At 31.9% G+C, this 27132-nt stretch overlaps 1 protein-coding gene across 1 annotated transcript; it reads left to right on the plus strand.

Moving 5' to 3' along the window:
• Positions 1-6858: 6858 nt before the first annotated feature.
• Positions 6859-24648, plus strand: LOC110035634 (ornithine carbamoyltransferase, chloroplastic). Its single transcript, XM_020739899.1, has 5 exons — positions 6859-7195; positions 8053-8387; positions 19554-19685; positions 23519-23794; positions 24269-24648. The coding sequence occupies exons 1-5, from the start codon at positions 6964-6966 to the stop codon at positions 24449-24451; spliced, it is 1158 nt and encodes a 385-aa protein (XP_020595558.1). The 5' UTR covers positions 6859-6963; the 3' UTR covers positions 24452-24648.
• The last annotated feature ends 2484 nt before the right edge of the window (positions 24649-27132 follow it).

Consider the following 27132-nt stretch of genomic DNA (forward strand, 5'->3'; position numbering starts at 1 on the left):
AGAGAGGAAGAGAGAAATTTAAGGGCTTGGAGATTTTCTTCAAGGATTGTAAAAGGAGAGGGAAAGTGAGAGATTTCTTTTTCATTACACTTCTAAGACAGAATTGAGAGTGCTTGTAAAGAGGGAAAGTGCTTGAAGAGAACTTCTAGGGTTTTGCATTGGAAGGATTGTGAGATAAGTTGTGTTCTTTTATTTCTTTGTTTTGTAAACTTATTTTTTTATATGAAATTTGTGTTTTCTCGTATCCTTCTCATGAAATCTGAGTAGTCTTCTTTATCCTTCTCCTTACTTTGAGATATGATTTTGTGAAGAATAGATTTTTTTTATATGATTTTAAATGTCAAAAATTATGATGATTCGAACTTTGATCTTCATTTATTTTTTGATTTGGTCAATTGAAATGTTAATATATGTTGAGAAAAATATGTTACAAAAGGGTTATGATTTCTACAGTATAGTGAGAATCACATTTGATTCCATGGAAGAGGATTTCATCCATGGAGTTTAGTGCAAATATATAGAGAAATATACTTTGTTGGTTATAGAATTAGAGATTTTAAGGTGACAGATTAAAATCCCCAATTTGATCCAGTTGATTGGAAATTGATGTGAGATTGTTAGCCCTCAGGTGAGGGAGTAATGGGAGATTTGGAGTGGCAGTCAGTATCCTCCCAACATAACCACGGAATTAGGGACCAAACTCCGGATTAGTCAATGTTCATTATGCACTCAAAATAGGGTAAAAAATAGGATAGGATAAAGAATAGGATTGCTGATATTTGACACAAAATAATTTTTATGTATTTTTCAAATGATTTTAATTACTTCACAAACCATGCACAAATTGTACAGGGGAATGATACTTTCTTAAATTTGAACTCTTCGTCACAAAACTTTGTTTACTCTCAGTGAATTTAACTTTGAAGTTTAGTAATTAGTTTAATAAACTTAGTTCTTTTAGTTACATTTTCTTTAGCATTAATTAAACCCATTTTAACTTGTCTTTCTTACTTTAATTTTTATAGTTTGAATATTATGATTTAAGTTATTATCATAAGAATTTCTATCTTCCAAACTAAGACTTGATAGTAGTATACTAGAATTAGCCTAAGGGATTTCTTACAGCACTTCTTTGTGGGATCGATACTGGGTTTTTAAAGAAAAGCCCTATATTACTTGAAGTGATACGTGCACTTGCATAGAACCACTAGTGTGTGAACTATTATATATATTTTATAACATTTTAATTTTGCACATTAACTACTGAATATAATTTAGGTCAAGTTTTTGGCCATATTTTTTAAAGAAAAATTATAATTTTCGAGACAGGTCAAGTTTTTTGCACTCTACCGGGGATTTAAATTGACATAAAACACGCAGAACAACAACACCCAAAATTCCAAAAGGTCAGCCAGGCTCTGCATATACACGTTTGGTCCTTATTTTATGCATTAGTATATATTTAAAATTATGGTACATAGCTCCCATTCCTCATCCTGTGGCTTTACACCTTGAGCATCTCAAAACATGTGTATGGACCTTATTTCTGGTATAGACTCAATCTTATAGACTCTAAACAATTTACATGTAAAAATTTCAAAAGAGGACTCAACCTACAATGAAAGAATTAGCATCATTTATTACATTCAATTATAGCAAACTATGTCTAATATGAGGAGAGCGAAGCAACACTTGGAAAAAACATGTTAGCTTTAACTTATGAAACTCCTCCCAAATTAACATGGGTCAATGTAAGAAGACAACCCTAATACACTAGTATGCATGTCTCATACCAAGTAAACACACAATAAGACGCAAACAAATGTCTTAATAGGCACAAACCATAACAATATTCGGGCATATGAACAAAAAAGAATCTAAATACACCTTACCTTATCTAGCAAGAATCTAAAACAAGGTTGTCCTAATACATATATCTATGTGTGTGCAAAAAGTTTGACTGAGGCTAGTGCAAGTTTTTTATCAGGTCACCATCTTTGGTCCAATCCTAAAGATCTAAGAATTCTAATACATGTAAATAAAGATGACAATTTTGTTCAAAAAAATGCTTTACAAGATTGACCTTATATATGGTCTAAGCTATGGATATTTAATTTTAATATAGGTTTAAAATATGATAAATAGTAAGATTATGACTTTATTTATTTGAAATAGCCCCTAAGTGAAAGTAAAACCTATGTGGCACATGCTAGACATCTTAGAACCTTAACATAAACATACACGTGTTGATCATGATGCGATAATTCACATTGCTCTTTGAGATATCCTTGTGAGCAATGCTTATTAAGGCATTGCGACCAACATTAGATTACTCATCTTATACGAATGATTTACCTTTAAGGTAGACTAGGTGATGATCATGCAAAATGCAAGATGACTTAGCATACCATGATTGCTCTATCGAGGTGTAAGCAATCACAAATGAAAACTTGAAACAATGTGACTGCACTATCGAGGTGTGAGAAATCACTTCGAACTTCAAAATGATGGTTTTGACACAAGTGTCATGCTAGGTGGACACTCATATCTAATCACATGTGTAAAAACATGTGACTTACTCATTTGGTACAATCATAAGAGGTTAAATGATAGCATAAAAAAGGCAACTTATGGTCTATGTAGAATTGCAGTCATGCTAGGTATAGTGATAGCAACCACATAGCCCAACTATTACTACGAAATTGTATACTGATCCACTTTAAAATTATCTATTTTTTATGCACATTTTATACCCATTTTTGAAGATATTATGGTTTAATGAAAGGTATTTTTTGTGTTTTTGATTACAGGTGCGAGAAAAAGAGATTAAGAGCAAAAAGGAGCAAAAATACATAAAAAAGGAGCAAAATGGACCAAACAAAAAAAATAATTGTCAAAACCAGTCAAACTGGCACTTAGGCACCAGATAAAGATAGCGGTTGGCGCCTAAGCATGACAGTTTTGGCACCTTGACACCAGATTCGATTTCTAGAAGATCCATTGAATGAGGCAAAATTTGGAAGAGATGTCTAAAGCAACCCTTAGTGATTTTTGAAGCTATATATAGATTAATTCTACATGCCTAAAGAGAGTTTTAGAGTCATTTTGAGATAGGGAGGCACCCTATAGAGTGGGCGGCCACCTTAGTAAGGTTTTATGAGTCTTTGTGATTTATAGAGTTTTGTGAGTCTTGTGAGAGTCTATTGGAGTTAGAAAAGTCAGGAAACTTTAAAGGATTGCTTGGGGAAACAATTTAGTTAAGTATTTGTATATTTTCCTTATGAATTGTACTTTGGATTTATGTTTTGTAAATGTATTTTATTTTGTTATACCCAAGTGTTATGAGTAGTTTTCTTCTTTCTCCTTACAATATGAAGTAATCAACTGGTGGTTTTGATTTGATTAAAACTTCTTCTATTTAAAAAATTTGTGATGATATTTTCACCGGTCCTTCATTTACTTCACAATTTGGCCACTTGTATTGTTAAAATTTTTTGAGAAACTTAAAGACTCGAGAGTGCTAAGATTTCACTAACTAGTGAGTATCACATTTTACTTTAGAAAGTCATGACAATCGTTCATGGGGGAGTGCAAGTAGATAGGGAGATAAGATTTGATGGGCATAGAATTAATGTTTCTAGAAGGACATGCTAGATTCTTTTATCAATTTGGTCTAAAGATTGGTAGGTCCTATAGAGAGGGCACAGTGGGTAATTTTGGAGTGAGATACTGAAACCTACCTATCACTACTATACATGATAACATCAACTTTAGATTCACCAAAGCTCTTTATGCTCGGAAGAGGTAAAAATTAAGCATGCTCCTATTTGTCATAACACCACACTTAAATCTCTAAACATTTCAAATCATACACTGATTATGAATTATTTGCAAAGAAAAAATCTCTTTATATATATCTTGAATTTTCAAAAAACTCTACATTTACTTTTAATTTGCATTTGTACGAATTAGTAAACTTTATTTCATTGCATAAACAACTTTAAATATTTTCTGCGGTCGTAAGTAAAAGTTTTTCATAGTTAAGATTCCTAAATTTACTTCTTTCCTTTAATTTCTCTGTGGGATCAATACTAAGGTTTTTAAAGAAAACTCTATATTACTTGAAACGATATATATACTTGCGTAGTACTCATAGTGAGAAAACTATTAATCTAAATTTTATAATATTATATTTTTTCTCCCTAGCCGCTAAATATAAATTGGCTCAAAAGTTTGGTCATATTCGATAACTAAAATATCTGCGTAATTGCGGGTCGGGTCATATACTAGTTGTTACGATCCATGTTGTGGATATACGAGATGAGCGAGTGCTACATGAGCTAGCCATCTTAATATGTCATGTATCCATCCCAGGCATATGGTGACATATGCTCATGATGAAATTGTTAAGCGTGTATGTGAAAACGTAAGTAAAGCTACACTCACATGACATACACAAATGAAGTTAAATTTGGTTGCATCGGGTATAGGAAACCCTAGTGGAGATTATACCTTGCCCGAGAGGCAACCAAAATGCTCATTCAAATGACAAACAATGCATAATGTGGTATGCAAGCATGTCAAATATGACTCATACACATGTCCAATGCCGAAAAATAAGCACGCCAAAAAAAAGTAATTTCACACACAATTAATTTAGGAATATATGCGTCAAGCAAAAATATTTACATGCATATTCAAATATGCTAGCATCAAGCTAAATGCATATTTAAAAATAATAAGGCATTAAACCAAAAATATTTTTCTATGCTAATTTTAAATATGTAGGCATAACAAATATAATTTTTTGCATGCACGTGGATATGCAATCACAAACATAACTTTAAATACAAAGTTTTCATGTATTGCTAAAAATAACTTCGCATACTATGTGTCACAAAGATGAAAATGCATACGTGCAAGAATGAACCTAATCTCACTTGATTGCAAATCAAGTTTTGCCTAATGATCTCTCTTTGATCTATGCTCAAGTATGGAGCAGTCTACCAACATTTTGTTGTGCGAGGCAAGAAAATGGTTACCTTTGTTTGCATGATTTATTATGAAAGATTTCTCAATAAGAGAAACCTTCTTAGCCTAGTGAATGAAGATCAATTTGTTTTTCTTCATTCTCTAGGTTAAATGGTTTCAAATGTCCAAATGAAGCTACCATGGAAAACAATAACATTAGTACAATCTCGTCTTAAAAATGGGTCAAAGGGCTATGGTTTTGGGAAAAACACTCAAAGAAATGTAAGAATCACAAGAAAACAACTTCCTAACCTAAAGACTTGCTCTAAATCAGCCTAAACCTATTTCTCTTACACAAAACCTATAACACTTTCTAAGAGAAAATAAAATTCAAGTTTTAGAGAAGTCTCACCCTCATGATAGTTGGTGACGCACTCTCTTTGCGTTTTTGAGCTTTTTTCATGCTAGGATGAAGATGAAGACTGCCTCCTCCAAAGAAACTCTTTAAAAAACATACTCTCTCACACTCACCTTACGAAAAGATGAAGTGGAAGAAGAAGACAAAAAATAAGAAGGTGAAAAGTGAAGAAGAAAATCAGGGAACAAAAATTTTCCTCATCGAGTACTCCTCAATGCTCTCCACTCTAGAAAATCACATCAAACCCTGTCCATTCAACCCACTTTAAGTTCAAGAGCTCAGAAGACCAAAAAGGGATCTAGGGAAAAAGCTTTTCCCAAGTCCACCCTCCTATAGTCATGACCACCTTTCCAAGTGTCATGGAGGCATGCAATTGACCATAATTATAGATTGATGGCTAAACGCTTTTCATGGCCTCATTTTTCATGTTTTAAATCTAGAAATAGGCCCCCTAATGGCTTGATTCAGCCAAGATGGTCCACAAAAACTGAAGCAAAAAATAGACTGGCACGAGGGTGCCAAGTTTGGCTCAGACTAAAGTCGGGGTGCTAGCATCCATACACGAGAGTGCCAAGCCTTCGGGCATAGGGGCGTCATAACCTTGGTGCAGGGGCGCCTGTTGTGCCCAGGGGCGCTATTACTTTGATGTAGTTTTCCGTGCTCATTGTCCTTGGGCTCGGGCACCTGGCTCTAATATGTCAGGCATAACCAAGTGTGGGTGGGCCGGTCCCTTAACACAGGGGCACTAGACATAAGACCGACGAGGGTGCACCAAGGCTAGGGCACGGGTGCGCCCCAGCAGAACTCCGCTTTTCTGGCTAAACACATATAAGGAAGTCTTGAAGGATGTCTTTAGGTAATGAGATTCTGCACATGAATAGAATATGGTCCCATAAGTTTGAATGAACATCCCAAATGTGTGACATCAAAAGTTAATGCGAACATCCGACTCAGACTGGTCGATTTCTAATGCTCGATTTCTGGCACTCAATCTCTAGTGTTCAGCCACTGGCGCATAGTCTCTAGTGAAAGGCCTTTGGTTCTTGACCTCTTGGGTTCGATTTTTGGTGCTTGGCCTCTAGTGCTCAACCTCCTGACACTTCTAGTTGTATGTCGTGTTGAGTCGAAGGCATTTTTTTTTTGCTCCACTCATGAGAACCAGCTCCTATTAATGGATGGAACAAGCCGTTCGATCTGTGATAATCTAGATAGCCACTTTTTGGTTGTACAATAATGTATTTGTAAGTTTTTTTTTTTTTTTTAATTGTGGAGGTGGGGTTGGGGAGGTATTTTAGCTTGTTCTAGTGATTGAATCCAGTATTGAAGGAATATACTAAAAATAAATATAATATTTTAAAAGTAAATTTTATTGATTGAATGACTTTAAATTTAGGAAATTTATACAGGCAGCACATTGTTCTGTATTTGCATAATTCTATATTTAAATAATTACACATCAAATACCATGTAGAGCTTGCCCCGACCCTAAACTCTCTCTCTGCTGATCTTGTAGTGAAGGTACCATACGGGTTCACTTCGAAACTCCGTCCCGAACCACGAGGAAGAGCACAGTTATGGCGGCAGCGATCACCAGTGGCTCCCGTTTGAGTTCCTACTCTCCGTCGGCGTCACTGTCTTCGTCGTCTTCAGTCTTTATCGGCCGATTTCGCCGGCAACCTCTTCGACCGGTCTTTCGAGCCTCTATTTCGTCGTCGTCCGTGCGAATGGTTGGCACCGGTTTCCATATTGCTTGCCGGTCCTCAGCTCCTACTGCGTCGCCTATTTTATCTTCTCATGAAAGTGGCGGTAACTTTACTCAGTTCTCCGCTACGTCGTCCTCTTCCCTTTCCAGATATTATCTCATTTCTCTAGTTTTTGCCTAGAAGAAATAGGGATTCTAGTGCCCCTGATTTGTTGCTTTCTAATGCTTTGCTTTTCTATAACGCAGGAAATAATTTATAGTCATTTTAAAATTCCGTTACGTGCAAGTCGGGTTTTCCTGTCTTTCTATGGTCAGTTGTACTTTCCTGAGGCCATATGTTCTTTGGTGTGCCAATTCCCGACATGTAATTTCTATTTGATGTTTTTTATGCGGCTACTTCTTTCTCCTTTTTTTCTTCTATCTTTATTCTTTGGAATATTGAAAATCGAAACTTGTTGCCTCTACTTTGTCCGTTTTTTTTGAGCTTGTTTGGGTTTTGTATGTAAATTTGCATTAAGGGTGCTACAGTTAAAGCCCAATAAAAATAGGCAGTTTTTGGATTGCAATACAGTTTCTTGGTATTGTTTGAAAGCCAAAGCTTCTTTTTTTAGACATTGCCAGTCAGTTTTTCTACTCAACAATTTGTATGGATTCCATGAATTGGATTCGAGTTTTGAAATCTTATGGGTTCCATGAATTGGATATGAGTTTAGGAATCTTCTTTTTTTCAAAGGATATTTTTTGATGCAATTTCTTTGAATGAATATAAGTTTATCACTTGTGCTAAAGTTCTAGATTTACTCATTTTGTTTTGGCTTTATGTAAATGCCAAGTTATTTGTTCATAAATATAATGCAATTCAACACAATGGAAGTATAACACATATATGCACTTACATGGGTTTTTTCTTGGGGGAAATTGTATGATTTAACTTTGGAGCTTTGTTTCCAAATTTTTGCAGAAAAAACACGATTGAAGGATTTTATTCATATTAGTGATTTTGACAATGAAACAATAATGAAAATCCTTCAAAATGCCACTGAAGTCAAAGCAATGTTGAAGTCGGGAGATCGAACATTCCAACCATTTAAAGGGAAGACCATGGCAATGATTTTTTCGAAGCCATCTATGAGGACTCGTGTTTCATTTGAGGCAGGGTTCTCTTTACTTGGTGGGCATGCCATATACTTAGGGCCCGATGATATACAAATGGGAAAACGGGAGGAGACTCGTGATGTTGCTCGAGTGCTTTCTCGTTATAATGACATTATTATGGCACGTGTTTTTGCTCATCAGGTATGTTGGTGAGTTTCAATTAGTTCATTTGAAATAGTTGTTTTTACGACCTTTCTTTATTCATGACATTAGATAAGATAGCTAAACTCGTTAACCTTGAATGCTTTCCTAGGGCTTTATGCAAATTAGTGCGCTCATTAAGAAGCTCAACATTTGTGTGTATAAAAGTCACATTTATGTTTGTTTATATTAGTAATTGAACTAGCTTGAACAAAATTTTAAGAACTTAATATATGAATAAGCTTAAACATTGAACCCGATCATTCATTTTTCTTCATAAACATTAACATGTAGCCCAAATGGACTATTTGGTAATGGGTTTAGGTTGGATTCAACTTAAATTTTGCTATACGGAAAAATGACAACTTTTAAAATATCGATTCAGTAAGTCTAGTTTCTTTTTGAAAATATTTTTAGTTTTCTGAAATCCTGAATTACTAAATCCTGGTGTTGGTAGGATTTAGTAAATTTGAATTCACAAAGTTCAATAAATTTGCCATCAAACAGCTAGTAAGAACTCTATCAAATGATCATTTAATGTTCATTTAATTAATTATCTGTTAATTCATTTTATCTTCTGTATTCATTTTCCATATGATAAACACTTAAGAAATTTTTATATATTATATGAGCCATGAGGTATAAGTATGATCAAACAATTAAACAAATAATTAGATATATTGATTAAAATCGTTTTTTCTAAATTGAACTTAAAAAATCATCAATTATATGTAGTTTGTTATTACAAATTTAATTAAATTTCATTAAACTTAATAATAATTATGTAAGTTTTTAAATCATTAGGCATGAACATATCTTTAGTTTGGCTCAAATAAAGCTCCATTTTTATTTGAATTAGATAGAAAAATTACTGAATAAGCTTGAACTAGAATTTATATTTTGGATCATGTTTAAGCTCGGCTTGGAACTTAATAAAAAAATAATGGAACAAGTTTGAGCAAGATAGTACTTGACTTCACTTGAATGATTTACAACTCTATGTTCTCCTAGAGGCGCGCGCTACAGATAATTGTAAATTGTGACTATGCACCTTATTGTTTTAAATAATTGCTAATATGTTTACAAGTATACATTGACAATAAAAAGACTTTTTTTAGCGTGTAAAGTTGTAAACTATGTCATGATTCCTCTGTCAATTTCTTGGCATATAAAATTTTCCTATAAGTTGAAACTTCTCAACACCATGGCTCTTCCAACTTTTGATTGAATTAGATCTCTTTAAGATTCAGCGTTTAATCGTTATGCTTATATAATTCATAAAGCAAGAAAATTTTGTTTCCTTTCTTATTTTTATAGTAAGGTTATTTAAACATTCAAATTCCTTTTTGATTAGTATTTTATTATCATTATTACTAGTAAAAAAATGTGAAAATTGTTTGGATTTGTATTTCTTGTGGCTGTGCTGTCTTCTTTAGATCATTTAGTGATACAATGATATGCTCATTATTTTGATATATTGGATACTCTAGTTACCAGAAAGATAAATGATGTCCCACATCAAGGGAGTCATATAAAAAAAAAACATTTAAAACATTTGCTTTATTATTGCTTTTTAAATAGTTTAGACTTTATGCAGAGATTGTGATGTATGGATCCACAACATTTTTCATGATGATTTGTCATTATCATAAAATCAAGTGTGTTATAGTTGTAATCAGTAGATTTAGGTGGTTTATTAAGTACACTTTATGTTGTTGTATTGGATTGGAGGATATTTATTAATATTCCAATGGCATGAGACATGCAAGTGATCTTCCTAGCTTGGCTTATTCAATTTGGCCGACCACTAAATGATGGATGCTAGGCTAAGGAAGGTTCCAATAACGTGACCCTACTTCATTCCCCCGTGATATAAGCCATCAAAAGAAAGCTAAATCAACTGCTAAAAGTATTCAAACCACCATCCTCCACCACTCCCACAAAACAAGGAATGGTGCTCCACTTTACAAGGCATCTTCTAGCTCACTTCTCTTGCAATCGACTATAACCACTTCTTCCTACCTTGGAATTCATTTTTTGATTTGTGTTTCCACAACTTTGGACGATTTACTCTCTTATAATCCAGTTTCCCTGTGGAAGATTTACTCTAATGATCAAATTCTATTTGTTGTGAATATTGAGCTTACCTCTCCCGAGCAGGAAGATATACTTGCACCATAACACCCACTATATGATATCCTAGTTAGTGAGTCTTTTTTTTTTTTTTTTTTGAGAAGGATAATTTAATTATCAGTAGGGATCTATTTATATTTTTGATGTATCTACGGCCCCAACATATTATTATTGGTACACACTATAGAGTTGTCTGAATGATGCACTATTCTTTGTCCCACAACTTATTGTGGACTTTTCCTTTTGTTCTTAGTATTTGACTCCATGGATGTCACTAACCACCATTGATTTGCATGGTATCATAGACATCTTACTCTTATGACTAACTGATTTAGTTGATCCATATCATCATTATCTACAAGTAGTTGTAATGTTATCGACACAACACACTCACAAACTTTAATCACTTGCAAAACATTTAGTTGACAAGAACAATAAAAAATATGCAACAAGTATGGTACAAAGCATTCTAGCATCTAAATATGCTGATATTAATTATGCTTTAATCTATGTTTAATTTTCTGCTACACTAAATTTGACATGATAACATATGAACGTTAGATCAATTGATTACCATCAAAGTTATCATTGTGTCCCTTCTTTTTATGGCATTTAATTAGTAACTAATTAAAGATTTATGAAGAATGGATAATGACAGACTCATCTAATGGTAAGAAATATGGATCCAGTTTAGTAGGTATTTACATTTGCAAATCTTTTTTTACTTAAACACTCCACGATATGCATTTCAATGGAGAATTCGAGTTAAAACTTAATGTTATTGTATTGGTTACATCAATTTTATAGAGGAAACTTCTTTCCAATTGTTTAGGGTTGATTTAACATTTTAAAAAAGTCATATCAAAAAGAGCTTCAGAACATTTACTTATTTTGTTTTAGTCTTTATATGGTGATTGTCATGTCATTTGTTGTCGTTATTATGTGGAAGTGTTGTTTTGTTGATTTATCATTAATACAATTATTATTAGTAGCATTAGATGGTATAGTAAGTGTCATTTTTGTTGTATTTGTACATTGGAGAAGATTGTTTGAGGTTCCTACTATATAGGCCATTATGCTTAATGACGTGTGTTGCACTGTAACATAGATTTCATGGAGCTATAGTGCAGCAACCCGAGTTCTCACCATTTGTCCGCTTTGGCCTAACGACCTCATGGTTTTTCCGAGCTATTGAACTTCCCAGGAGGTCACTCTTAGAAGTATTTCCATGCAAGCACACTTAACTTTGAAGTTTTCTAATGAAATTCTACAATTACACCAAAAGACGTCTCGATGTTTAACAGTTCGACTTCATTCTACTTAAGAGATTTCACATTCTCCTTCACTTAAGTAGTTGATGTCTTCGTTAGTTTTCTTTCCCAAAATCATTCATCAGGTAGGTAGGATTCTAGAGGTGCCTCCTTACATATTCAAGAGGTGACTTTCAACATATAACATTTTTCTCCCATCTTAGGTTAAAGAGGTGGCTCCCATGGCGTAATACTTTGGTTTGTATGACACTTCGTTCCCATCTTCCGCTTGGTATAATACTTTGATACCATTTGGAACAACTCGAATCTCACCCGTGAAGGTATTGTCTGCTTTAGCCTAATGGCCTCATAGTTTTGCCTTATTGATGTAACTTTCCAGGTCACCCATTCTAAAAGTGGTTCGGCACGATCACACTTAACTTTTGAATTTCTATCAAAATTCCACCATTACACCAAAAAACCACCTTGATGTTTAAAAGTTCAACTTCACTTAAGTGGTTTCATAATCTCCCTCACTTAAGTAACCGACGTCCTCTTCTGCTCCTTTAACCCATAATCATCAACCTAACATACATTTCTATCTTCAAATGGGTGTAATGCTTAGATACTACTCTGCCACATCTCGGGTCTAGAAGACGTTACACATCAACAATGCATGACATAATAAAAAGATGTTAACCTGTTTTGTGTTCTCAAAAGAAAGAATTGTACAGAAACACTGATAAAAATAATTAAAAAAAGATATTTTATTTCATTTTATAAACAAGAGTCATACAACTAAAGAAAATAAAGAAATATTTGAAAGAAACTGAAATAACAATAAAAATAATTACTCAGACCCAGAAAGGAAAATACAAATGCTAAAACAAAATTAAAAAAGTACACAAAAGAAATCTAAAACTAGAAAGTTTGCTCCAACATAGATGGTGCTGCAGGTAGCTGAATAGAATCTCTTAGATATAAATATTAACGAGTGAGTTTGGGTTTGACCAATTAAACTCAGTAAGTTTTATTTATTAGAGTATTAACGCGCCTTTTGTCGTTAGGGGCATTAATCCTTATTATTTGTACCAAATTTATAATTACCTTGTAGGATTGCCGGTTCTGCCCATTTTACTTCATGTATTTCTTTTTTGCATTTGTTATAGGATTTATTTGTTGCTTATAATGAAATAATTAGATGCCTTGTTTTATTGCTGCAAAATTTTTGTTGCATATTTGATTAAATCATGCAATCATAATTTTATCTTTTTCTTGCACTTTACCTTTCTAAAATTACATTTAAATTAATATCATATCAGTAGATTTCATGAGATTGGTGCCTACCTTTATTTGTTCATGGTATCGTAGAAAACAACTATATATAACTATAATTATATATATATAAATATTTATATGAAAGTGCATGTGTTCAAATCACTCTTATTCATGATCATAAGTATGTGATAATTCTTTTTGCAAATTTTATCATGCATATAATAAATTATACCTATTTTTTGTTTATATTGCATTCCACAATTCCTCATCTTTTATATTTTAATAAATATTTTAATAATGAGCTGTTATTTACTGAGTTTGATTGGTCTGCGAATTTTATTATGCATATAATAAGTTATACATTTTTGTCTTTTAAATTGCATTTCTTACCTTTTATATTTTAATAATGAGCTGTTATTTACTGAGTTTGATTGGTCAAACCCACCTGTTAATATTTTTATATAGCAGGTCTTTTCAGCCAATTGCAGGATTATCTATGCCGAAGCTGACTTACCAGTTTTAAATTTTTTTTGTTATTTTTTGTTTCATTTTAGTTATTATATTTTTTTTCATAGTTTGGGTTGCTTTTTCACCATTATTATTAAAGTTTCTTTCAGTTATTTTTTTATTTCCTTCAATTGTATCAATTGTATGATTCTTATTTATAAAATGAAATAAAATTTATATTTTCTTGCCTATTTTCACTATTGTTTCCATATAATTCTTTCTTTTGAGAATATAAAACATGTTAGAATCCTTTCATCATGCCGTACATCGTCGGGGTGTACCGCCTTCAGGACCCTGGCGTGACATTATTTCTTGATTTCTGCGTGTCATCCTTGAGTAGGGGCCATGCTAATCTTCTCTATATCGTTCCATTTTTATCGTTCCTAACCTCTTAAATAGAATGAAGTTGAAATCTTATACGTCGAGACAGTGTAACGGTGAAATTTTGTTTGAAATTTTAAAGTTAAGCATGCTAGCATGGGAGTACTTCTATGATGAGTGAGCTTTTTGGGAAGCTACAATAACGGGGCAAAATGATGATATCATTAGGCCAAAGCAAACAATACCTTGATGGGTGAGAGTTTGGGCTGTTACAAATGGTATCAAAGCATTACACCAATCTGAAGATAAAAATGTCTGCCTGGTGGATGATTCTAAGTTAGGAGAACTGGTGAGGATGTTGGTTCCTTAAGAAGGGGAGCTTATGAAACCCCTTTTAGTAGAATGAAGTTGAACTTTTAAACATCGAGGCATCTTTGTGTTGTAACGGTGGAGTTGAGAGTGAAATATAAATTTGTGAAGAGATTTGGAAGTTAATAATTATCAACAAAGGGTGATGGGGATGGGGGAGTTGAGAGTGAACTATGAACTTGTGAAGAGATTTGGAAGCTAATGACTATCAATAATCATCGCTCACCACTTTTAGCAGTTGTTATACATTAAGTATTATCACATGCCTGTTATAATCCAATTATTATCTCCGGACAATGATCTAATCATTGTCACTTAATTGATGTCGACCAACTACCCATGTTATAACAACTAAAGGATAAGCAAAATTCATAGTTTTCTAATATTGTCTTATCTATTTGAGGAGAAGAATGAAGCTTTGTAATATCAATTATATAGTGGACTATTTTGATTGTGATCTTGTGGTTTTCTCTCTTTAAATTTTTATTTAAAAATATTATTATTTAATATCACTTTTATTTGTATGTGGTGGTTAACTTGATTTTTCTCTACCATTTAAAATTTTATAGCACAAAAAAGTTTGTTGTCATCTATAGGAAAATTTTCCTGCACTTTAAAAGCTGTCATTCAATTGTTGGTGCTTATATATTAGATCTTTTCATTTCAATATTCAAAGATATTAGAACCAAAATTTTAACCAAGCACATCTTAAATAAGCTTAAGTTGCCCCATAGGTTCATCCTTAAAGGATCGCATATACCTCATAAAGGATAATTAAGCTCGAATCTTTTAACTTTTAAGAGACGGTGACAAATAGAGGATAGCATTGCAATATGGTGGAGAGCATTAATCACAAATTAGGGTGATTAATTTCAATATGTTCATGTGTGGCCTCTTTGCTATCGTATTGAATTTTCTCTGCCATTACAATCTAATCCAAAAACTTGTTGGCACCACTAACTCATCACTTGTGCTATTTGACCAACTTGTAATCCTCTACCATCTTTAATAGAATTAAACATGCCTTGTCCTTGTTTTATAGATATTTGTGAAATTTTTCTACATGAATTGTGATATCCTATTCATGATTTGAATATGTCATTTCAACACTTATCTTTTCAAGAACTCTCTAAAGAACTTCTCTTAGAATCTTATCATAAGTTTTTTCTAAATCAACAAAAATCATAGTAGATCCTCATTATTTTTGTACTTCTCCATTAAATCTCAATAAATGAATAACTTCCAAAGTAGACTTGCCCGTCATAAATCCAAATTTATTGAGACATTAAATTAATTCTTCTATAATTTGCACACTCTTGTGCATCCTCTTTACTCTTAAAACTATGGATCATGGTACTCTTCCTTCACTCCCCAGACATCTTTTTAATTTTTAAAATACATATAAAAAATTTTATTAAGCTAAGAAATTCCCAAGTTTCCTAAACATTTTCACTTTTATTGGGATACCATTAGGTTATGATTTAGCACCCTTCATTTTCTCTAAAATCTCCTCGACTTCTATTTTACTATTGAGGTGATAAAAAAAAATAATATTAACGATATTAAGATGACTAAGGTTGATTGTATTCCAAAATCTTCATTGAATAGTTTATCAAAATTTCTCACTCACATATGTTGAATATCTTCATCTAAAAAAAATATTTTTTTGATTTTCAGTCTTAATACACATGAACTAAATTTTTACTTTTTGTTTGACTAGCTTATTCATATATTGTTGAACCTATTTAATATCTAATTTATTATAAAATTCACTAGAAGCATAATTTTTAGCATCACAAATTGTTTTCTTGGATTTTTTATGGACCAATTTATATTTCTCCCAGGTTTTTAAGCTTTTACTTTTAAACCAATTTTTATAACAATTTTTTATATTTTATCCTTTCTTTCACATTATTATTCTACCACCATTAATTTTTATTTATAAAAGTGTTTTCTTTTGATTCTCCAAGTATATCTTTTGCATCTTATTTAATAGTGTTTGTTATTTTAATCCACATAACATTAGCTTCTTTATCAATATCTTAAATCTTAATATTTTGAAGTTTACTCATAAAAATAATTTTATTTGTCTTTTAAATGACCCCATCTAAATCTATGACAATATTTCATTATAGTTTTTATCTTTCAACCCTTCATCTTAAAATTTAAAACTAATAATCAATATTGAATACTTAAATTTGATAAAATTATCTTATAATCTTTAATATATCCACGATTTTTTTTCATGAGAAAATAATTAATTTATAATTATTTGATTCATTCTTATAAGTAATAATATACTCATTTTGTTTAAATAAAGTATTAGCAATAAAACAAATACAAGTTGAGGAAAAATCCAATGACTCTATGTTAGTTATTAGTCACATCAAAGTCGTAGCCACCATGAATAATTTTGAATTTTTCTACCACTATTAACATGTCCACTTAAATCTTATCCAATAAAATTTTTTCTTCAAAAGGTATCCCTTATATTAATTCTTGTAGGTCATTCCAAAATATTTTTTAAAACATATATATATATATATATATAGCCACCATGAATAATTTTGAATTTTTCTACCACTATTAACATGTCCACTTAAATCTTATCCAATAAATTTTTTTCTTCAAAAGGTATCCCTTATACTAATTCTTGTAGGTCATTCCAAAATATTTTTTAAAACATATATATATATATATATATAGCCACCATGAATAATTTTGAATTTTTCTACCACTATTAACATGTCCACTTAAATCTTATCCAATAAATTTTTTTCTTCAAAAGGTATCCCCTTTTATGATTTTGTCTTTCAAACTCTTATCTATAATTACACCTACATCATTTCTACTATAACTCTTACCTAAATATTTAATCTCTCTTGTCTTTTCCCCAACATATTATTTTGTTGATTGCATAAGATTTTTTTCTTCTCTTGAACTATAATTTATACTTTTTTTATTAATTTACCTATGAGCATACCTATATATGAAGTTCATATCCTAATATTTGTTTCATGGTCAAACTTCTTTGTCCACATCCATCCATAATGTGGAAACTTGGTCTTATTTAACACAACACCCGAGCACCAATGTAGTGGCCCTTGCACACTTTTCACGGTGTATAGATCATATAACATGTCATTTGCATGAGACACCCTAACATATACACAATGATTTAAATGATACATGTAATAATTTATATTTTATTGGATCCATTCATTTAAGTAATAATATGCTCTCATCTCTTCTCTTAAATAAAGTATTGGCAATAACAAAATCCTAAGCTAAGGAAAAATTCAATATGAATACGTCATTCAATAGTCACTTCAAAATTGCTACCACCATGATTAATTTTAAAATCATCCACCACTCTACCAACATGTCCATTTAAATCTTATACAATAAAAAAATTTTCTTCAAAAGGTATCCCTTGTATTAATCCTTTTAAATCATTCCAAGATTTTTTTTAAACACATATCTAAATCTAATTGGGTTGCATAAGCACTTATAACATTAAAAATCTTGGTATCAACAACATCTTTTAGGGCTATAATTTTATCTCCAATTCTTTTAGCTTTTACAATATTATTTTTCAAACTCTTATCTATAATTACACCAACATCATTCATAGTATGGCTCCTACCTGAATACCAAAATTTAAAACCAAAGATATTAATCTCCCTGGTCTTTTCTCCAACATATTTAGTTTCTTGATTGCATAAGATATTTATCTTTCCTTGAACCACAATTTTTACTAATTCTATTAATTTACCTATGAGAGTATCTATATTTTAAGTTCATATTCTAATATTAGTTTCATGGACTAATTTCTTCGCCCACATTCATCTATAATGTGGGAACTCTGCCTTATTTAACGCCACACCCGAGCGTTGATTTAATGGCCCTTGCGCACTTTTCACTATATTCTGATCATACAATACGTCGTTTTCATGGGACGCTCTAACATTTACACAATAATTTAAATGATACATGTTATAATTTTTTGCTAATTTTTATGTTGACAGCCAACTATCAAACTTAACCCTTCACTTTTCGCTTTCCAGCTAGGTACCCGGCAATAATAGTGTTTTAGCAGTAGAGCATTTTAGCATGGTACATTTCAAGGCACACCCAAGTTGGTGCCTTGTCTAGTTTTGAATGAGGTTGGGAAAAGGGTGATGGAAGGTGTGAGGGAGTGAAATTACCGCAAAATACTTGAGATAATAAAAGCAAAAATCAACTTCATATGCTTAACAAAGAAAAAAGATAGGTTGAAGTCACCAAACTAACAACCTCAAGAATCAAACTACCTTGCTGATTTCTCAAAGAATATTTTTTCTCAATTTAGTTTTGCTAGAATTCTTCCTTGAAGAAGTTCTTGCAACTTTAAGACCATTACGTACATTAAAAACCTCAAAACAAAGAGAAGAAAAGGAGTGGTAGCAGTCCTAACAAGGTGGAGGAGGTGGCACCTTACAAGGTTACTTGAAATGTGGAGGTTGGGGTCTGCATTTGCGGGTCTTCATGCATGGGCATTTTTGCTATTATACATAGGGATAACACCTTCGGAAATTAATTATTATCTCTTTGCTTGTTCATATAGCTTGAGCCATTTTTCCAATGCACATTGCGTGCCTTTTCTTTTGTTGACCTTGATGGACTCAGTCACATAACCATACTATATCCAAAATATCAAAACCAACTACTAAATAATGTCAAATTGCTAACATTAAAGAAAAAAAAAGTGAATCAAATAATAAAATTCGTCATGGATATGATGCATCAAATAGTTTCTGTATCTTCTTTTTTACAGGTTGTAAATGATCCAAACGTATTGAAACAATAACAAATGTAATAGAATTTGCAAATTCACTCGTTACAGATTGCTTCTCAAAATTTTGTTTAAGCTTATTATTATTTTTCTGTCATTCTCTTCTATGCTTATTATAGTTTTTCATTTATCTATTTAAAATGCTAGATGCTTCTTGCAATAAAATATTAAATGGATGTTTATCTACCAGTGAATTCTTTTTATGTATTTTAGTAGCACTAAATTGTTTAAAATGAACTACAAAGCCTTCGTATGTATATTTGCAACCATATCATACAGAGTTGTGCAGATTTCCATCACATGTGAATATGAAGCTTAGTTTCTGGATGATAATCCAGCACTTCAACTGGCCATTTGTTTTCTTTCATCATTCTATTGTTTGGACCAATTTTTTTTGTTTCATTATTTTAGTTTTTGGCTGTACGTTCGACAATATTATGCTTTAGCATGTGTATTTTTCACATGTAAATGCAGGATATTCTAGACCTTGGAAAGTTTGCTTCAGTCCCTGTTGTGAATGGTCTGACTGACTACAACCACCCTTGTCAGATAATGGCTGATGCACTTACAATAATTGAGCATATTGGCCAACTGGAAGGTACAAAGGCGAGTAACTTTTGAACTCTCTAAAAGTCTTGGTACTTATTAGATCTGCAAATAACAATGTTTCTAGCTTATTTTGAAGTTTTATACATGACTGATTATTAAGAGATAGAAGGTGGTGGCGGGGGTCAGAAGGTGACAATACCAATGATAAGCCAAGGAAGGTGTTGGTGGTATATGTGAAGGCGAGCGGATGATGCTTCACCACGTTTATTTATGGAAGTGGATTTATGGAGTGAATTCATACTAATTATATTATGAATATAGTTTACCTAAATATTTTTAAACGATCAATTCGCCCAATATAAGGATGAAGAAAGCATCAACTAATATGTGATTGAATGATGGCATGTTAAGAGTGATATTGGCTTTGCTGATATTGGGGACAATCGGTAAGAAATTATTTTGTGGAGAATCAAGAGAGAGATTTGCATTCTTCATTCATCTTTAAATCAAAATATAAATAGAATTTTACATGGATATTACACAATTCTTTTGTATTTAAATATCTAAGACCTAAAGATCGGTTTTTTTATGTACACTACTATAGTGTCATCTTCACATCAAAATATATGTATTGAAAGATGCATTTCACTTAAAAAAGTTGTTAATAGTACGAATTTTGATGTAAATATTAAAGTTCAGATATTAGATGCGTAAATAAAAGTTTCGTTTGTATGTAAATCATCCTAATATATAATATACAATGTCATGGACAACTCATTAAAAGTGACATATAAAAGAGAATCACCTATACTTCTATGCAAAACGCAAAGGCATCTTATAGATTTTTCCTATTTATTTTCTTATACAACTTATAGCCATTTAATGGTAATTACTCTATTAACATAACAAATAAAAAATAGACAAATAATTTATAAGTCAAATCTTTTACTGTTTACATTTGAAGTTTAAAATGCTTATGTCATGGGGTTATCCATATATTTTTTTACTTGAATTTGAATTTCATTCAATTATATTTCTTTTATGGAACACTTTTTTGAGTAAAGACTTGTTTAGTTGAACATTGCATGCATGGAGAAATCATAATTTGAATTTGAATTTTTTCCCAATAATATTTCTTTTTGTACAACTCATTAATTTAAGCCTTCAAGTTTTGATTGAATTTTATTACATAGATGTGCTCCAACTTGAATTTGAACTCGAAGGATGTGCCACCTATTATGTATGAGAGAGAAATAAATGTTAAAGTTGCTTTGGCTTCCTCTTGGTAGGCTGGGCCAATCTTGTAATTGTTATAAAAAACATGAAATTTTCATGCCAATTCGATGAAGACAATAATGCCACTTTTTTTATTACAACATAAGCCTCTGAATATAATTTAAAATCTTCTTTTGCTTTTGAAAGCTCATAGAATAATGATAATGAATGAATTTTTTTTCTTTTTCAAAGATAAGTTTCCTGGAAATTTGTATCCTTATTCTATATCTACTCCCCCATTCTTCAAGAATTTTTTGATTGTGGATTCGCTTAAACCAGTAGATGCCTTGATCTTGATTAAAAATAAATTGAATTTTATTTATTAAAATAAAATTAAGTCAGAAAGCAAAATGCTACTAAAATTTAAAATGGGAGGGATATTTCCTTCTTATCTCAAGAAAAAATATTTAATTTAATAATTTTTTTAAAAAGGTTGCTTAAGATTACCAAACTAAGGAGTAACATAAGATGTCACATACCTTAAGTTGTTGAAAAGAGAAGAAAACGAGTTTTAAAGTGTAAATAAAAAGTAGCTAATGAGAAATTAAAATTAAAATAAGAAATAATCCTTGAAAAATAGAAAGAAGACACCAAGCTATTTTCACAGTCAGTGAGATGGATTTACGTTGGATCTAGCTCCAAAATGATAAAAGATGAAAAGTGTGACTAAAACATTAAAATAGATGGGATAATTCTTTTTGATGGCAAGAAAAAAATATTTCAATTCAATAATTTTTTAAAAAAGGTTACTTTAGATTACTAAATTAAGGAGTAACACATGAGATCACATTCCTCAAGTTTTTGAAAGGAGATCAAGAAAAGAAGTTTTAAAGTGTAAATAAAAAGTAGCCAATGATATATTAAAATCAAAATAAGAGTTAATCATTGCAGAAGGAAAGATGTCACCAAGCTATTTTCAGATTCAGTGAGATAGATTTCCTTTAGCTCTAGCACCAAAATGTTAAAAGATGAAAAGTGGCAGGGATGGGATGCAAGCTAAGGGGTAAAGCCTCTCCAGAATTATTTATGGACAGCGGACTATGGTAGTGATGCCATGGTGAATTAACTCTTTTAATTTTTACCATGAAATACCGATATATTCATGAGGAGTCAACCACTATTATATGAGTGATGGCAACATCAATCAACCAGGTGGTTGAATGAAAACGTGCTAATAGTGAATCTTTGTCATGATAGGATATGGGTGGAAGCTAACTCTAAATATGTTGGAAATGAATTGTTTGACCGTCAAGATATCACCACATGAACCATTGAGTAATTAAATTGGAAGTTATGGAAGAAAGGGCAATGGCTTTATCATTCATGATTGGAATAGGATATAAAATATTATTTCATAAGCAGCTTACCAAATATCAATGTAGTTGAAATCTATCTAATCCTAACTCTCAAGTAAAATCGCAAGGCACATTACATAATTTACCCAAACTTCCTTCTAATAAAATGCTTTCAGATATTTATAGTTATTTTATTGTAATTATATGAGTAATATAATTCAATAAATTTTTTTATAGGTCCGATCATATAGTCCATCCATTTGAATTTTAGAGTGCTAATTTCATGGGGTTGGTTAGGCGCTTTTTAATTTCAGTTTTATAATTTTTGTCCGTTAATGCCAATTTTCGATGGTGATATAAATGGGGTTGCTAATGGTAGAATTCAAGTTGGTTGGTTGAAGTGGAGGAATGCTTCGGGCCTTTTGTGTGATAGAAAAGTACCGCTTAGACTGAAAGGAAAATTTTATAAGACGGTGGTGAGACCAAAGCTCTATAGCGCTGAATGTTGGCCTTTAAAAGAGAAGCATAATACTAAGTTAAGTGTTGCAGAGATGAGAATGATTAGGTGGATGGGTGGTTTTGCACTTAGAGACAAAATGCGAAATGAATTTATTCGTGATAGGGTTGGTGTAGCTCCAGTGACGACAAAATTAGAGAGTCGTTTTAGATAGTTTGGTCACATTAAACGCCAACCATCCGGTGATCCGATTCGGAGAGTAGATGTTTTAGATTCAACTTATGTTAAGAAAGACAGAGGTAAACCTAGGAAGGTTTGGGCTTATTGTATAAAAAAATTATCTTAATTTATTAGAAATAAATGAAAATATGACACTAAATAGGATGCAATGGAGAAAAGGATTCATGTAACACTTAGTGAGACTAAGGCTTTGTTCTTGTTGTTGCTGTCCATTAATGCCTATTTTGTTTTTCTCCTTAGTTTATTTATCGCTTAGCCAAAAATTTTTTTCCATGTTGGATTCTTAATATGTATTTGAATTTCTTTCATTAATGTTTCGTTTTTTGTATAACTCTTTAATTTAAGTGTTGATTCAAGTGTGTTGAATTTTATTTATCGTATGGGGATGTCTCAACTTGAATTTGAACTTGGAGGCTCCACAAATTATGTTGGGGAGAGAAAAATTTTGAAATTATTTTCATTTCCCTTTGGTAGGCCACCTTGAAGTCAATATATATCAGCTTAAGCCTTTGTGAATAATTTAAAACTTTCTTTTGCTTCGTAAAGTTCATAAATAATGATAGGAATGCTTTTTTTCTTAAATATGATATCTTGAAAGCTAACATCCTTGTTATATGTTACAGATCGTCTATGTTGGGGACGGAAACAATATTGTGCATTCGTGGTTAATGTTAGCATCTGTTGTCCCACTTCACTTTGTGTGCGCTTGTCCTAAAGGCTTTGAACCTGATGAGAAGACTGTTGAGAAGGCAAGGAGTGCTGGTATCAGCAAGATCGTGATAACTGATAATCCAAGGGAAGCGGTTGTGGGAGCTGACGTAGTCTATTCTGACGTCTGGGCTAGCATGGGTCAAAAGGAAGAGGCTGCTTTTAGAAGGCAAAAATTCCAAGGATTCCAGGTACCATAACTTAAACCATACTGCTTTCAGATGTCAACATTTTAACAAATTTTCTACCTGCATTACCTTTTTCCAAAACGCTAGAGTTTATTTAGCATGGATCCAACCAAGCATTACTTCTTTAAACCTCATTGAGTCTGGCTCCAGACTGCAGATTAAATTCTCAAAATACTCACTGATACGATCTTGATATTCATTGAGAATGTTTTGAGTGTTCTACAAAATTTTTCGTGTTGCTATCTTATGATATCGTATGGCTGTCTGCAACCGACACTTACATCCTCCTATTTATAGAATTTCTCAGTCTCAATCATATTATTCATTCCAGTGTTCGATTATCACGGTTTTTCCTATCTCATGATATCTTATTGAGGCATGCTATATTGAGGTTTTTCCATCCGCTTAACACAGTGCAAAAGGCAATGATGAATCTTCGAGTTCCTTTCATGGCGTCTGATCTTAAATTTTTTATAGGTTGATGAAGCCATGATGGAACTGGCGGGCCCTAAAGCCTATTTCATGCATTGCCTCCCCGCTGAGAGAGCAGTCGAGGTTACAGATGGTGTCATGGAAGCTCCCAACTCCATTGTTTTCACGCAGGCTGAAAATCGGATGCACGCTCAAAATGCCATTATGCTGCACCTGTTTGGTTTTTAGAGTTTTTTTTTTCACATCCACTGTTATTCTTCAGTGGGTGCAAGTTATGAGGTGTAGTTGTTTAGAGCTGGTTCAAACTTTAAAGTCAGGGGACTTGTATCTTGTCATCATTTGTTTGTTCCATGTTTTCTGGTGGTGGTCTCTGCTGTTGCTTGATAATTTGAGAAAATAATTTAATAATAATAAGGTTTTGCTTATTTTTTTCAGATGTGTATGCCGATGTTCTTGTTCGGTACTTTGCTCATATATATGTATTTTTTTAAAGTTGGGTGAAATTTAATCCTAAATTTACGGATGCATCTTCAACCCCTGCAGTTGAGACAAAGCATTACTGATTGGTCGAAGAGCAGCAAATTACTTGAGATATGCTATAGTTATGAAACGCATTTTTCGTACCTTCTAACAAGAAGGCAGCCAAACTCGTCTCTGGTAAAGATTTCGGCATGGTTGGGCTTTAATAATAATGCAGCTTATTCTGCATTTTTTGTCCACGTGCGGTTTAGCCTGGCGTCTGTCCAGCTCTTTCGGGTTGAGTGTGTAAAAATGGATGTTCGCTCAAACGTGAAAATTGATGGTATTTTGTTAGAGAATAATATAAAATTTGAAAACATTAATACTATGAATTTTTCAAATAGTTTTTTCTTTTATTTAATCTTGCTTAAAAATGTACTATAAATTTTATATGTTTGCCTATTTTACTATACGTTTGTATTTTTTTAATAAATTTATTTAATTTGTTATTGGTTTATATGGAATTATAAAGTTTTTTTTTTAAATTTTATAACTTTTTTAGAAAGAGAGCTATAAATTTTTAAAAAATAAATATTACTTTATGATCTACAGACATTAATAAAACATCATAAAAGAATTTTATTTAAAATATTTAAATAAAAAGAGCTTCAATTTCAAATGATTTTTTTAAAAATAAATTTATTATATTTACTTTTTTATGGTCATATATATGATAAATTACTTCTAGCCAATTAAGTTAATGTCAAATTTAATTTTGAAAAAAAAATTATTCATTTAACTATAATTAGTATAACGAATTAATTTGAAATTGATTTTTCTCTCCTAATTGTTATAATATTTTTGAGAAATATTTTAGTTAAATTTAAATACTTAAATATCGAAGAAAATGATTTTCTATCTTTTTAAAGTATGACAAAATATGCATATACTTTTGGGGTAGATTCAAGCAACTGGAGACCTATGAAACAAACTCGCAAGCTGATTTTCAAGAAAACTCAACAAGATAAGATTTAGGATGAACTCAACAATCGATCAAAAGCTTTGAGATATTATGCACCTATCTATAAAAATTTTAGAAGGAGCCAAGGCTTCTAGCTTTCTTGAATCATCAAATATATATTATACTTTTAACTATAATAGTCAGTTTAGCCAACTATGTAAATTTTACTTTCTTTATTTATCTCTCGTTTATCCTTAGAAGCTTTTTTTTGTGTGTGTTAGCAAGATTATAGCGTAACCCACTAACAGATTAAGATCCATCTTTCTTTTAAGAACAATGAGCATAAATCTATACCTAAACCTTGAAGGGACACTCATTGATTTAATGAAAGACCTAGCAAAGAATAAATTAGAGAGCATAAATTGAGGGTGTCTCTTGTAAAATGGAATGTCAAGACTTTGTTAAAACATTTCATCTCACTAAAATGAAGGAGTGATTGAACTGTCTGGTCTAAAACATCTTAGTTTAGCTGCTGAGGATGGCACATAGGGCACAATAAATACAATTATAAGAGATCATTACTTTAGTCTCGAGGAGAAGAAAATCAGGAGCACATGCATTGCCATCCTTGGTAAGTAAATACTATTTGGAGTTAGAGAAATAAGTGTTCACCATAGATTCTCACTGACTTTAAGGGAATATAGAAAAATGAGAATATAATTAATGACACTCTTAATAGAGAAATTATTGAATTAAGTCCCTAACCAGATAAAAATCCCTACATCTACGCTTATCAAGGTTTGATAGACTTGACCATCAACATTAATTATTTTAAGTCATCTTTCTCCCTTCTTGACATCAATGATGCATTAATGTGAATTTTGTTCTTCATAAACTTCAAGGAGTTCGTCATGAGTTGATTTTTTTGGCCATGTTTAAGGAAGATAATTTCATTTGTTAACTTTGTGAAAAAATATATAACTCAATTTGCCAATGCCTTGCTCTCATAAGAGAGCTCATTGGCTCTATTAAGAAACTGCGAAGAGCTGAGCGAGTCATTGAGAAACCTCATCACAAAGTTTTAAAGAGATGCTTGAGTTCAAAGGTCCAGAGTTGAAAGTGACTCAAAGAATCTTAATCTAAGGTATCCATTAGAGGCCATCTTGCTATACACTTTTTTAAAAATAACCAAGAGCATTATGAGTTACTAGAACTCACCAATTAGTGTGCTAGTAAAAAAGAATACAATGATTAAACTAAAAAACTATCACTTAGTAAACTGCTTAAATACGTTTGAGTGATGAAGATGAAACCACCTCTTTATGAATAACATCATCACTCTAAACTTTCATGATTAGACAAGTTTTTTCTTGACCCATACAATTAACTCATTGGCCCCAACAAGTGCACTACTGATTCAGATGAGTACTGACTTCAAAAGGATGGGGAGGTCACACCACTGCCACTTACTTGTAAATTCCCTTTTATC

This window comes from Phalaenopsis equestris, unplaced genomic scaffold, assembly GCF_001263595.1.
Source record: "Phalaenopsis equestris unplaced genomic scaffold, ASM126359v1 Scaffold198674, whole genome shotgun sequence".
Classification (NCBI taxonomy): domain Eukaryota; kingdom Viridiplantae; phylum Streptophyta; class Magnoliopsida; order Asparagales; family Orchidaceae; genus Phalaenopsis; species Phalaenopsis equestris.